The following is a 13,837-nucleotide window of genomic DNA, read 5'->3' as shown; positions in this document are numbered from 1 at the left end:
CTTTGGACTATGCAATGCTCCTGCCACCTTCTAGAGAGCCGTCTTGAGCATCTTTTCTGAGCTGGTCCATGATTCGGTGGAAATCTATATGGATGACTTCACACCTTATGGGTCCAACTTCCAGGAAGCATTGTCCAATCTGGGAAAAGTCCTAACCAAGTGCATTGAGATGAACCTGTCCCTTAGTCCTGAAAAGTGTGAATTCTTGATGACTGAAGGGACTGTGCTAGGCCATACCATTTCTTGTCAAGGATTACAGGTGGATCCCAACAAAATTGCTCTCATCAAGAAGGTTCCACCTCCTCAGAAGGTAAGAGATGTTCGGAGTTTCTTAGGATTAGCGGGATATTATAGGAGATTCATTAAAGACTTCAGCAAGCTAGCCTCGCCATTGTTTAGCCTCTTAGCAAAAGATGTTGAGTTTAAATGGACTGACGATTGTCAGAAGGCTCTGAATGAATTAAAGGACAAGTTGGTGTCTGCCCCAATCTTGAGAGGTCCAAACTGGGCCCTACCTTTCCACATCCACACTGATGCCTCAAACAAAGCCATAGGGGCAGCCTTAGGACAAGTTGAACAAAAACTTCCATATGCCATTTACTTTGTCAGCAAAAACTTATCCAAGGCAGAACTGAATTACACTGTGACTGAGAAGGAATTCTTGGCCGTGGTCCATGCACTGAACAAATTCCGACATTATATCACTGGATATCAAACATTTGTACACACTGATCATGCTGCAATTAGATATTTAATGAATAAGCCAGATGTGAATGCTCGTATTATTAGATGGTCACTTTTGTTGCAGCAGTTTGATTTGACTATTGTTGACAAGCCAGGTAAAGAAAATGTTGTTGCTGACTTTTTGTCTAGATTGGATTTACCTGCAGGGGAGGATGGAACAGTGGATGACCAGATGCCCGATGAACATCTGTTTGCTATCTCAATACTCTCTCCATGGTTTGCTGATATAGCAAACTACCTTGTCTCAGCGCAGTTTCCTCCGCACCTATCCTCAAGAGAGAAGAGCAGGATCATACGGAAGAGTGCCTCATTCACTTGGATCGGGGGCAACCTGTTCAAGCTTGGCCCTGATCAGATCTTAAGGCGTTGTGTAAGGGAGGAGGAAGTCTTTGATATCCTCCTCACCTGTCATGACGAGCCTTGTGGAGGACATTTTGCAGCAAAGAGGACTGCCTTCAAAATCCTGCAGGCAGGCTACTATTGGCCCACGCTTCATCAAGATGTCAGAAGGTATATCAGCCAGTGTGACCGATGCCAAAGGATGGGGAAACCGACTCCAAGGGATGAAATGCCTCTCCAACCTCAAGTGATTCTTGAGCCATTTGAGAAGTGGGGTATGGATTTTGTGGGTCCGATCAATCCTCCTTCGAGGCAAAGGTCTTACATCATTGTGTGCACAGACTACCTGACAAAGTGGGCAGAAACCAAGGCAATCAAAGCAGCGACAGAAGAAAAGGTGGCCGAGTTCTTAAGAGAAAACATCTTCTACAAATTTGGCTACCCAAGAGAGCTAGTCATCGATCAAGGAAGCCAGTTCACCTCCAACTTAATTGAAGACCTGCTAGCTCATCACAAAATCAAGCATAGGACTTCCACCCCCTATCATCCTCAGGAAAATGGGCAGGTGGAAGTCACCAATAGAGCATTGGAAGGGATCTTGACTAAGGTGGTGAGCAGCAGTAGAAAAGATTGGGCAGATCGCCTGGTTGAGGCCACGTGGGATTACAACACCACTTGGAAGACCACAACCGGCTTCACACCTTATGAGCTGGTCTATGGGAAGAGAGCTCTGCTGTCAATTGAATTTGAGTACAACACCTTGAGGATGGCAGCTCAGCTGGACCTGGATCTCAGCCATGCCCAACAAGAAAGGTTATTGCAGCTGAATGGATTGGACGAGCACCGAATGCAGGCCCTTCTCCACTCAGAAGTGGTTCAACTTCAGAGGAAGGTGTGGCATGACCAACACCTCAATGACAAACAATTTCAGCCGGGAGATTGGGCGCTATTGTATGATTCCAGGCATAAGGATTTCAAGGGGAAGCTGAGAACCAGATGGCTGGGACCATATGCAGTGGAAAAATGCCATGACAATGGATCTGTTCTTATTCGGACCATTGATGAGGAGGCCATCCCTATGCTTGTCAATGGGCATCGACTGAAGATCTACAGGAAACCTCTCTCAAGACAAGAATTCATCAAAACTGTGGAAAAATCAGTGCTGGTCATAGATCAGGGTTCTGCCTCTGTTTTGGGCATACCCTGAAGATCTTAAAAAATAATAATAATAATAATAATAATAATAAAAATAAAAAATAAAAATAAAGATCCTTGGGTGAAAACCTTTCTGAGGCTCCCAAGGCAGATGGTAGGGGTGAAAACCTCATTGAGGCATCCCTACTATCTTTCTGAAAATGGTTGAAAAAAGACCCTTGAGTGAAAACCTCTTTGAGGCGCTCAAGGCAGATGGTAAGGGTGAAAAGCTCATGGAGGCGCCCCTACTGTCTTTCAAAAAAAAAAAAAACAAAAAAAACAGGGACAGCAAGTTCACAATGTGGCAATGCATGCAGGTTGCAGGTATTCTATGAAGGAAAAGAGGTCCCTCAACTCAAAGACAAGGGTCCTTACTATGCTACCAGGTGACCTCACCAGCACCCCCTCCGAAAACACTCATCTTCTCCAAGGTCTGGGCACGATTTGATCACAGTTTAGTCTTCTACAGGAAGCTACAGGACTTTCTACAGGAAGTTCTGTATTTCTACAGGAAACTTCCTGTAGAAGTTTTGGACGGCCCAGAACCAATTGTGTGGGGAGATCTAATGCCCGAGGTCCGGAACGGAGGCATGCAAGCTAATATTCTCTCCATCACGCACTGCTGTCACCTCCTTCTACCACCCCAGTTGCCATGCAATGAAAATACCTGCACAGTCAAAACAGAACATTGGATTATCAGAGGAAGCGCTTCTCAAATGGAAAGAAGATGCAGAGATACCATGCAATACTTATCAAAGCCATCCGAGGGCCCTGCGATCATGGTTGTGATGCCACCGTCTCCACTGTCTCAGCATGCACCCGAGGAGGAAAAACTGCTACAGGACATCCTACAGGAATCCCGTAGCAGTTCATCCAGCTAGAGTGTACACCATCAAATCGCCTGCAACACATAGAGCGGGCACATGCAGCCGAGTCACAAGCTTCGTCATCAGCGACAGTCTACAAGGAAGGACCCCTGGGCCTGTGCAAATAGCAGCAGTGAGCAAATCTAATCACCATCGTCCTGAAACCTGGAAAGCATGTCGCGGCCACACAGGTAAGTGCCTCGCCCTTTCTTTCGTCAAATTACATGAATAATACTCTGAAATGTTTGCAAGTGTGGAAATGAATGGGTTGAGCAGTCGAATGGCCATTCAACTGGCCACGACGACCAGTTAGATGGTCTAGTCGGATTTGGAAAGTGGTGGTCGTGGCAAGCAAAACGGGTAGTGGACACGTGAGAAGCGTCCAGTCGGGGAGAAGCGCGATTTAACGGAAATGGCAGCGGCAGATCTGCGGGGAATGATGCGGCAGTCGAGGAGATTTGCAGTGAAATGAGTAGGTGACGTCGTCCAACGATCCGGCAGGGACAACTCACCCCCCGCACCACGAGTTTGGCTGGGATTCAAATCTACCGGCTGGATCGCCACTCCACTCATTTATCATCAGCCGTTTTGAAGTCGAGTGAGCGTCTGAATTTCTCTGAAGCTCGTTACTCCAAGTCTTCGGCTTGTTCGAACGTCTAGTAGCGGCACAGAAGACGCAGAACCACTGCCGTGCTCTCCAGAACCCGTGCGCTGCTTCTACAGGAAAGCTACGCTACAGGAAGCTCACTGCCACGAGGAAAATTGGTCCCTTCACGTCAAAGGTGGCGAATTGGAAAAGGTAAGCCTGAACCTGTTCCTCCCATGCAATTGGTTAAAAGGGTGGCGAAGTCGACGTCTTCAAAAAGTCTGAGCATAAAATTGCAAGCATCGTCTTCCTTTTGCATGAATTGTCGTCGAAGTATATGTGGGGTTTTCTACAGGATGTGATTTATAATTGAGCCCCTGTCAAGGCTCATCTGTAGATAATCTTCACGAATTGCGTGCGTGACAGAGGCGTAATTCTACGCTCTGTCCCAAAGAAATCTGAAAGGCCATCTTTTGATACGCACCCGCCACCTCCGGTTAACATAGCAGGTTTTCACCATGCCGGGTGGATTCATCAGAAAGGAACCGACAGACTCAAAGAAACTAAGGGAGAACCCTGAGGTGGTGGAACTGTTCACTCGTGCGCGATGGATGTCATTCTGCGACAAACTTCAAGGTTATGATGATGAGGTGGCAGAGGAGTTCTTGCGAGCTCTGAAGCCAAAATCAAAAACGCTGGCCACTGTCAATTTCAGGGGTTTGAGTCTCAGACTCACCCCACAGTTCATCAGCAGAGTCACTGAGCTCCCAATGGGGGTACCGTGGGACAAGGAGGAGAGGAAATTAGGCCAGAAGGCTAAAAAGGATTTCTTCCCACCAGAGGAGCAATTCTCAGAGGATAAGAACGGGGTTCGCAGAGCTAGCTTACAGCCACTTTGGAGTGAGGTCAGCCTCCAAATTATGAAATACATCACATGTGAAGGACGGTTAAGCATTGTATATGGGTACCATTTCCGGCTACTCACTGAATTGAGACATCAGATGGACCTACCTGCAGAAAGCAAACTAAGTATTCCCTACTTTCTCCTGCAATCTATGACTGAATGTGCCACCAAATTACGAGAGGGCACACCAGACCAGGTAGCTCATCATGGGCTCATTAAGCTCCTCGTGGAGGATGCACTCCACACATACAAAGTCCCTCTCTCGTGGGAAGCCTTCCGGAATCTGATTAAGGATGGCGATATCAAAATGTTGACCGAGGAGCTCACCTCCTCCAACAGCGAGGAAAAGGAGTCAATACGCACAAAGAAGAAAGGGAAAGGCCAAGAACCCACGGCCAAAGCACCGAAGAAAGAGCAAAAAGGAAAACAAGAGAAAAAGGTTGCCGAAGAGAAGGATGACAAATCCACATTGACACCCAGGGAGAAAAGGTTACAAAGTAGGGTGGACAAGACTGAGCAGGTCCACGTCAGTAAAGGCACCTCGACAGCAGCCCCAACCAAGTCAAAAAGCAAAGCCCCCGCAGTCAAACAAGCTAAAACGGTGCCACCTGTTTCTACAGGAAAACCAAAAACGGCTTCTACAGGAAGCCAGAAATCAGCTGATAAAGGGCCTTCTACAGGAAGCCCTGAGAAAGGAAAACCAAAAGAGAAGACAGCGGAAATTCTTGCAAGGGAGGCAGTAGCTGTGCTAGCCACCCTCAGTACACCTCCTAAGCCAAAGGAAAAGAGAAAGAGGGAGGCCCCTCTATATTTCAAAGCTAGGAGAAGTGTGAGAATCAAAACAGGCAAGCCCCAACCTCCATCCAGCAGCCCAATTACTATAGAAGATACTCCTACCTCGCCAAGGGAGAGGTCCCCCTCAAAGATATTAGTCACTTATGAGAGGGGGAGCCCGAAGACGACTACTTGGAAGGAGAGGATGGACCGGTTGGCTTCAAAAGCCTGGCTACAGGATGCTAAGGCCGCTCTACAGGAAACCTTGGCCCGGCTTAAGGAGACAGAGAGGATGGAGGGAGAGGCATCCTCATCACCACTTAGGGAAGACGAAGTAGAGCCACCAAGGGAAGAAGAAAAAGAGCATATTCCGGAGCCTAGTCCCCAGCCAAGTTTGAGCTCATATTATAACTTCTTAGAAGCTGGAAAAATTATTCCACAAAAATTCACCGTGCCACTTTTCTTTGCGTTGGAGGAAGAAAGGGTACGAACCCACACGTGGATGAAAATAGCTAAATCAAAAGGTGTGGCAGATATAGGCCCCTTGGAGGAACAACTCAAGGAGGCAAGAAAGGAATTAGCTATGGCTAAACACGTGGCAAACTGCCAGCGGGTGTTCCTACAGGAAGAAAACGAGAAACTTAGACTGCAGCTACAGGAGCTGAGGAAGGAAAAGGGCACATCCTCAGGGGACACTACAGCAGAACATCAAGGCAGAGAAGGACTGCAAGTTGGTCTTGGGGAGCCAACCTCGCATCTACAGGAAGGGGAACTACAAGCACAAATCGAGATACAAGCTCTCAAACAGCAGTTGCAGCAAAAAGAGGCACAACTGGCTTGCATGGCCAGTTGGGCCATGGATGCTCTACAATGCAGACAGCCGACCAAATCCTATGGCCTATACCTACGAGACCAGTGGCTGCAATTTCAGATAAATGCATTGGCACAGAGGGGTATCTCCCAGCTCCAAGACCCCTAGCAGTTCACAGCATTATGTAATAGCAGTTCATCAGAGGATAAGGCCAAACTCTCGGAGTTCTATCTCCATAATTTGGCCCTTCCTAACGTGACTACATGGGATCCCAACACAGTTGTAGGGGATATGCAATTGATGGAATTTGCCTCATGGTTGAACCATGAAGAAAAGAGGGCAGCAGAAGTCAAGGAGGTCATGGACCGAGAATTACATGAGCCACTGCTGATCAGAGCAGAGCCAGGGGATCCCACTGCGTTGATATCGGCCCACCAACACTTAGCCACCAACCCTCAAACTTTATTGAAATACATGGATCAGCAGGCACAGGCCATAGCACATTTCGAGGATATGGAACGATTGTTAGGGGACAACTGTGTTCATGCTTGCACCCGCCGATGGAACACATTGTCCCACAGCCTTAAAATCAGAGAATATCATACTCCAACTCGAATGAGGGAAGCTCTAGCACGGGTGCCCCTCTACAAAAAGTCCATACAGAACCTTCAAGCCAGCTGGATTGGCCTCAAGCTAAGCCCACCTCTGCTGTTAGGATTGATGGAAGGCAACACAGAAAAAGAAGAGAAAAAGCAGTGGGAAGAGGTGGAAAGGAAGGTTGGGTTCCATGCCAGTGAGGAGGAGACCACTTCAGAGGCCTGGGATGTGAGGGTGGCAGTGAAAGCAATGAAGGACGAGGAGCTGGATTAGTTGCTCAAGGATGAGCAATCATTTTAGCTGGGGGGTGATTATGAGCCCCAAATTTGGTAACATTTTGGGCTCATTTGGCCTAACTACCCTTGCTCAACTCTTCGTTTTTCATAACTTATGCATCATTTTTTAGTATATTTATTTCATTTGTACGAATAAGGGCAGTCACTATTCCTAGGTGGCTAACACGTGCTTATTTCAGGATTTTTGACATTTAATGGAGCAAAACCATGCAGATGAGGGCTAGGAGGCAGCCAAGATGGGGTTGAGGATTCGTAGGAGGTTTGTCCACAGCATTAAATGGCCTTCCTCGGGATCTTCACCCCCAACTCCGAGCTCCAGCAGCCACCACAACCGGATTTAAAGACAGCCAAACGGATTTTGAGGAAGCAGCAGTTCACTCTTAGTTTGGTCAGCCAAGCCCCACTGATTTAGGAGGCCAGCTTGGGGCCGCGAGATGTATAAATGATAGGGCTTTAGCCTTCGAAGAGGACTTTTGAAACCTTGTTGCACATTCTGGACTACGAGCTGCTAGCTCTGTTTTGCTCTTTTGTAGCCATTATTGGCATGTTATTTGACTTATGATTATCATCTTTTAATGGAAAGCAGGCAGATTTGAGTTCAGTTCTGAGTTCTTAAAGGAGCCATAGCTCTTGGGGTTGGGCCCAACCTGAGAGCCTAAGGCCTCCTTCCTTTGTATTGTTATCTTTCTTTCAACATTATGGTTTTTATCTACATGCATTTGAAACACAGTTGTTGAATCAGATTTCTTGGTATGGTTAAGTAGGTCATTGGTAGAAGATAGAGTTGCTTTAGCTGTTTAGAATAAATTGAAGAGATTAGAGTTGATAAAGGTTCCAGAAAAGGGTTGCTTGCACACTCATTTTCACCTCTTTCTAGGGGCTGGAATTGCAGACAGTGCTGCCCACCAAAACCATTGGTTTACACGTTCATGCAATCTGTGGTGTAATATTTTCGTTTGTAGAAGTGTCCATGCGTTCAGATCTCTTGGAATGTTTCTTTGTTTCAGTACCATGCATGATTCTCCTTAGAAATAACGTTGTTGTTCATTGGTTTTATTAAACAGTTAGAATAGGTTAATAATATTTCGGTTATGTGCAGGACGTGGATGATTTGTTTCGTTTACACTGTGCAGCGCTACTCCCTCACTCTCTTGTCCTTCTAAGCCTTGCCCAGGCTAACTACTCATCTCCCAACTAGACCTCTTGTCTTTCAACTGCTCTACCACCCACGTTATCCCACCTTTTCGGCCTTCCATTCCCTCTGCCCTCTTTAAGACAACCTAGCTTTGTACACCCCCTCTTCATCTCATCTCTCTGTCGCTGAGTCATTACAAACTTCCCTCCTACCTCCCTATCCATCCATGCAGCCTCTTCCACTCACCCATCACCCAAAAATCCGATTGTAGAACATCCTGTAGGAATTACTGAACATCCTGTAGAAGTTCTGAAACATCCTGTAGAACCCCTGCAGACTTCCTGTAGAAGCTCATAAACGCGGCCTCTTGGTAGCCAAACTTTGTGAAACTCTCTGGAAGGGTGTTAGGGACCCCTTAGACCCTCTCTGAACTTTCCCAACCTTTTTCAAGCCTTTCTCCTCTGTGATCCACCTCTGCACAGAAAAACTAGTTAGAATACCTGCATGATAATGCTAATAATTGAAACAAAAATACAAAAAGTGTTTTCTTCAGATAGAGGTAGTCTAAGCACATGCATTTCACCTTCATAGAAGTAATGGCATCGCTTTCAGTAGTTTGCATCCCCATCTCTGCATCAGTAAGACTAGCTGGTAGAATTAGGGTTTGTTAGGGTTTGCGTTTCTTGTTGGCTTTTAGTTCTTTTTTGCAAATAGATTAGTTTCTTTTGATATTAACTTTCGCCCATCAGTTCAAAAGCTTCTTCTAAGAGCTCATAGAAGTTGGCTTGAGCCCCTAGCGGACTTGTGCCAGCTGACCAAGTGACAGCTGCGACAAGAGCTAGTACTTGTGCATACAGCACCGTCGCTTCCAAGTTTGTTACGAACTACCGGGTTGATAAAATTAAAGAAGGAAGCTCCAGGAGTTGTAGCATTATTGCTACAATACTGGAGCCCACCACATACTATGTCTACATGAGTCTATGATTATGATGTACTGTGAAATCATTCCTATATCAGAGCAATAGTTAGTTTGTTAGTTAAAGTTTTTGATCTGAGTATGGGAATGCCTACCTCAGCGATGATATGATCTCATACATGTATTTTGTGTTGAATATTTGCAGGTTCCGACTGGGCTCTCCACAAGATAATCCTTGAAATGATAAAGTACTTCACCCTTCCTAGATGATACGAAACCCTAATCTACTACAGGCTTCGCACTTTAGGGGGCAATCTGTTACACTAAAATTTGTCACCATGACTATTTGCAGTCAGTATGGCTCCATGAATAGTCATACTGTCCTCCTTGGCAAGTCTTATACCTCTGCTCCTCATGTCGAACTCCAAGAAATAGAGAAAGTCCTTAAAAGTCAATATAACTCTGGTTACGCAGTTTCTCTTATCCTTACCTGCGTGTACGCACCTCAAATACATAATACCTGCGTACTTGTACGCTCTGTCTGTAAAGGGGTGGGTACGTACTCCTGTAAAGGTCAAAAGGCGCAAGTTTTACTTCAAAAAACTTACTTGTGGTCGATTCTAGAGCATTCTAGAAGATGGTTTGACGTGGATTGAGCACCTCCAGATGGTTCATGCATCCCAATGAAAGAGGAACTTATCCCATCAAGAGGGGAGCTATCCCATTGAAAGAGGGGCTTATCCCATTGATGGTGGACCTGATTAACTTCCTCCAAAGCACTATAAATACAGGCATTGGGCCAGAGGGAGGGGAGGTTGAAAGTTGAACATTCCTAAGGGTAGATGCTGCTGAAATTAGGACTCCCTTTTAGAGCTTGAGAGGAGAGATTCCAATCCTTTCTTAGCTTCATTTGGAAGTGGGTGAGCTGATCAAAGTAAAGGAGAACTCTTGCTGGACCCTGGGAGGGACCTGCACAACACCAAGGCACTGGTTGTAATGGTTTCTTTTGTTTCCAATTAATACAATTAAGTTCATTTTTCTCAACAAGTGGTTATATATAATTTGTTTCATAAACTCCTTGGTCTTTATGATGAATATGTTTTATTATATGAGTTATTCAGGTGCTATGTAATCGTTTGCTTGTTAGTGAATGCAGGTTTCAAGGAGAAGGAGCTCATCTGGATCGAAGAGGCTTGGCTGCTACAAACAAGCGTTGGACTAGAGGTAAGCCTTAAACACCTGGTTGCTTTTATTTTAAATGCATATTTAGGGAAAGATAGTGCTTGATTGTTTTGTTTGTCACTAGAAAGCCTTAGCTTCTAGGGAGGTCGGTTTTGTCCACAAAATTGACTCTTTCCGCATTCTTTCCGCATGACAGGGAAGGTTCCTGAAGTTGTGTGTGCAAAGACCTTGGTAAGTCCACAGCTGAGTGTTCGGGCCCCTATAGCTATGTGCGCAGGGAGGAAAGAGTCTGTAACAGAAGGATTGAACATAATAAAGACTATTTTGGAGCCATACCTATGTATTTGTGCCTTTATGTTTACTTATTCATTTTCTGTGTATTTGCTTTGTTTTCTACAATTATCTTGAGAAACACTTAATTGATACACAAAAGTGGTAAATCCATTTATTTACTTGATGTTATGAATGTTTAAAGAAATCGGCACAAAGTTAGGATATGTTTATGTAAGTTACTGTAATTTTTGCGTTTCAAGGGTTATGGTTTGCGAGGGTCGGAATAAATCCCTAGGAATCATAAAAAGCCATCACACAAACCTCTGGATGCAAAAACTTGGTTCTGTCATCCTCCAATACTGCCTCGGGTGAGACTGCAGCTTGCGCTACGAAGGTTGTTGCTGAAAGGGCCAATAATGTAGGGTTTTGTTTGTTGGTGCAGCGAACTCTTAACCTAGGTCCAGACCCCCTCAATCCAACAAATGGATCTGTTGTCGGGACCAGAAGCTATATGAGGAATGTGTGATGTCGAATAAATGGTTCCCAACTAAGAAGGAAATCGAGAAGTGGATAGATTGGAAGCTGCATGAATTTGTAGCCCAGGAAAACAAGAATGCACACCTATCAAAAGGAAGAGTGGTTGAATAGATACCTATATACAAATGAAATTGAAATTTTCTTCTTCTCTTTTTTGTGTGAATTACACCAGTGGTTGTCTTAACCAACGGGTAACCAAGGTACGTGGAAGTTAGATAACCCTATCATGTGGACTCCAGAACTGGTAAGGCACCTGGAAGCTTCAGAAAACAAGATCGTGAGGGTTGTCAATTACTGGATCAATATCATTTTGGGCGGATTCATCAATGAGTTCGCAATTGACACCTCTATCAATTATAGTGAAGCTGAATGCCAGTTTTTCAAAGGACCAAGAGGTAAGTATCGAAAGTCCCTGAAAACTTGGATTAAAATGCTATTGTGAAAGAAAAGGGTTATTCCATTGAATATTGTTTAGAAGAGATTTGACGGGAGCTGCGCAAAGTGGAAATATGTTTAGAAGAGATCTAGATTCAAGTGCTGAGTATAGTGCTCTATTGGGAGCGTCCGACAGTGATGAATAAACTAGTATTATTAGGACACCTATGGGTGCGCTGCAGATGGTAAGGCAGTGTATTGTGGGGATACCACTTCCATACACTCCACCTCCACCATCACCTCCACCTCACACACCTACACCTACACCTCTGCCTCCAACTCCACCTCAACTATTCCACATGTCCAACACTATGAAGATGCCCATATTCATAGGTCTGGGGATAGAGGACCCTGAAAAATTTTGGTTTGTAGATGATGTTGTGTGGAAGTCACAACAGATTAAAAATGATGATTTGAAGAAAGCGCAAATGGTTATAGCATTGCAAGATAGAGCACTAAGCTAGTATATTAAGTATTGTTCAGCTCACCCTAATGTGACATTGGAAGAAACGAAGAAAGTGCTCAATAATGAATTCAAGAAGCCTATGTCGCAATCCCAATCAGTGACAGAGGTCAAAGAGATCCAGTAGAAGGTAAATGATTTTGCATGGGACTTTGATCAGAGGTTGAAATGTGTGCTCCAGCAAGCTAACATGCAAATCACAGATAGCCAACACAAGGACTGGTATATTTCATCATTACTATCCCATTTGAGATTTCCATTGTCGCAACAGAAGATTGGAATGCAGGCTAAGACACTGGAGATTGCTATCAAATTAGAAGCCTCGCCTATTCAGTATACGAATATGGGAGTACAATAGATTCAGTCACAGTCAGCTAGCCTGCATATGGAGTTGCAGAGCCTCATGAAGGGAAAAGAAGTCCAGAATGAGGTCCGCGTGGAGGTATGGAGTTTGAAATGTAAGGGAAATGGTCATGACAAGGACCATTGCCTGGTGTATCAAAATTACCTTGTTGGGGGAGGTCTTGTCCCCTTGAAGCTAGAAAACACCGTTGGGCCAAGTACAGGAGTGGTACCATGGTGCGCCATTTGTCAAATTACAGGGAAACATACGAAAAATAATTTCCATTTGCTACAAAAGTTTTTTCAGACTCCACAACATCTATTATGTAATTTTTGTAAGTTTGTGGGTCATGACAAGCGCAATTGTCGAAGTTATGAATTGATGATGGAAAAAAAAACCAACATATAGAGTACAAATGGAAGCTCGTCCTCAGGATCAAGGTGCAACTGCAGTGCGTGGAGGGTTTCAAAAATGAGGAAGAGTACGAGGAGGAGGAGCTAGAAGGGGCCATGGTCAAATCATTTGCTACAATTGTGGAGAACCAAATCACTTCGCGTGATATTTTCAGAATCCAATGCACCCCTCTTGTCAATATTGTCGCCAATTTTCTCATGTCATAAAAGATTTCCCCATGCTCATCATGAAGATGCAAGAAAATAAGACTCAGACTTAGCAACCTACCCAGAACATCTAGATGATGAGATCTGAACACCGCGAAGAGGGTCCTAGTGTTAATATTGTCACACTAAGTGGCATAGCAATCAGGGAGGATAAACAGAAGCAACCAAAGGAGAATGTATGGGTTTGCTAAAGGAAATGTTTATGGAAGAAAAAAGGAGCTTCGCAGATGAAGGAGATTGTACATCAAGGAATCAAAGTACAGGAAAACCTGAAGACATCAGTACTACATAGGAGATAGACCCCTCATTATTAGCATCATTTTTAAAAACCTGCATGATGCTCCTAAGGGATAAGAAGGTAGTAGAAGGACTGCAAGAATTGATAGATAACTGCACTGGCAAGAATAATCCACTGCTAGAACAACGCATGATACATAAGGTGGGAAAAAACAAGAAAAGGATTGGTCACTAAATGAGATTGACTACACGGATAGGAGAATTCGAAACAAACCAAGTAATTCTTGATTTAGGGTATGACGCAAATGTTCTACTGAAGAAAACCTGGGAGAGAATGGGTAGATCAGTGCTACAGTGGTCCCAAATCCAGTTGAGGATGGCGAATGAGCAGAAGATTATTCCTATGTGACGCCTACATGGAGTGACTATGGATATTTAAGGGGCGCACGCCACCACTGATTTTGAAGTAATCGAAATAGTATATGACAGTAACCCATATCTAGCACTCCTTGGAATTGATTGGGAATTTGATATGAATGTAGTAATGAAACTTAAGAAGCGCAGTATGATATTCGAAAAGAAAGA

General features: G+C 44.6%; 1 protein-coding gene across 1 annotated transcript in view; it reads right to left on the bottom strand.

Moving 5' to 3' along the window:
- LOC149200492 (ER-bound oxygenase mpaB-like) overlaps window positions 1–12,640 on the bottom strand; it is a 141,716-nt gene extending 129,076 nt beyond the window's left edge. The window contains exon 1 of the mRNA XM_089400958.1: window positions 12,561–12,640. Within this exon, the coding sequence (XP_089257084.1) occupies window positions 12,561–12,640 (80 nt within the window). The remainder of the gene's footprint in view (window positions 1–12,560) is intronic.
- Window positions 12,641–13,837: the final 1,197 nt, after the last annotated feature.

The sequence above is a fragment of the Pinus tabuliformis genome, chromosome 2_1 (genome assembly GCF_031772625.1).
Source record: "Pinus tabuliformis cultivar Carrire ecotype Pingquan chromosome 2_1, CPIR1, whole genome shotgun sequence".
NCBI classification, from domain to species: Eukaryota; Viridiplantae; Streptophyta; class Pinopsida; order Pinales; family Pinaceae; genus Pinus; species Pinus tabuliformis.
This window is presented reverse-complemented; position numbering and strand designations above follow the sequence as displayed.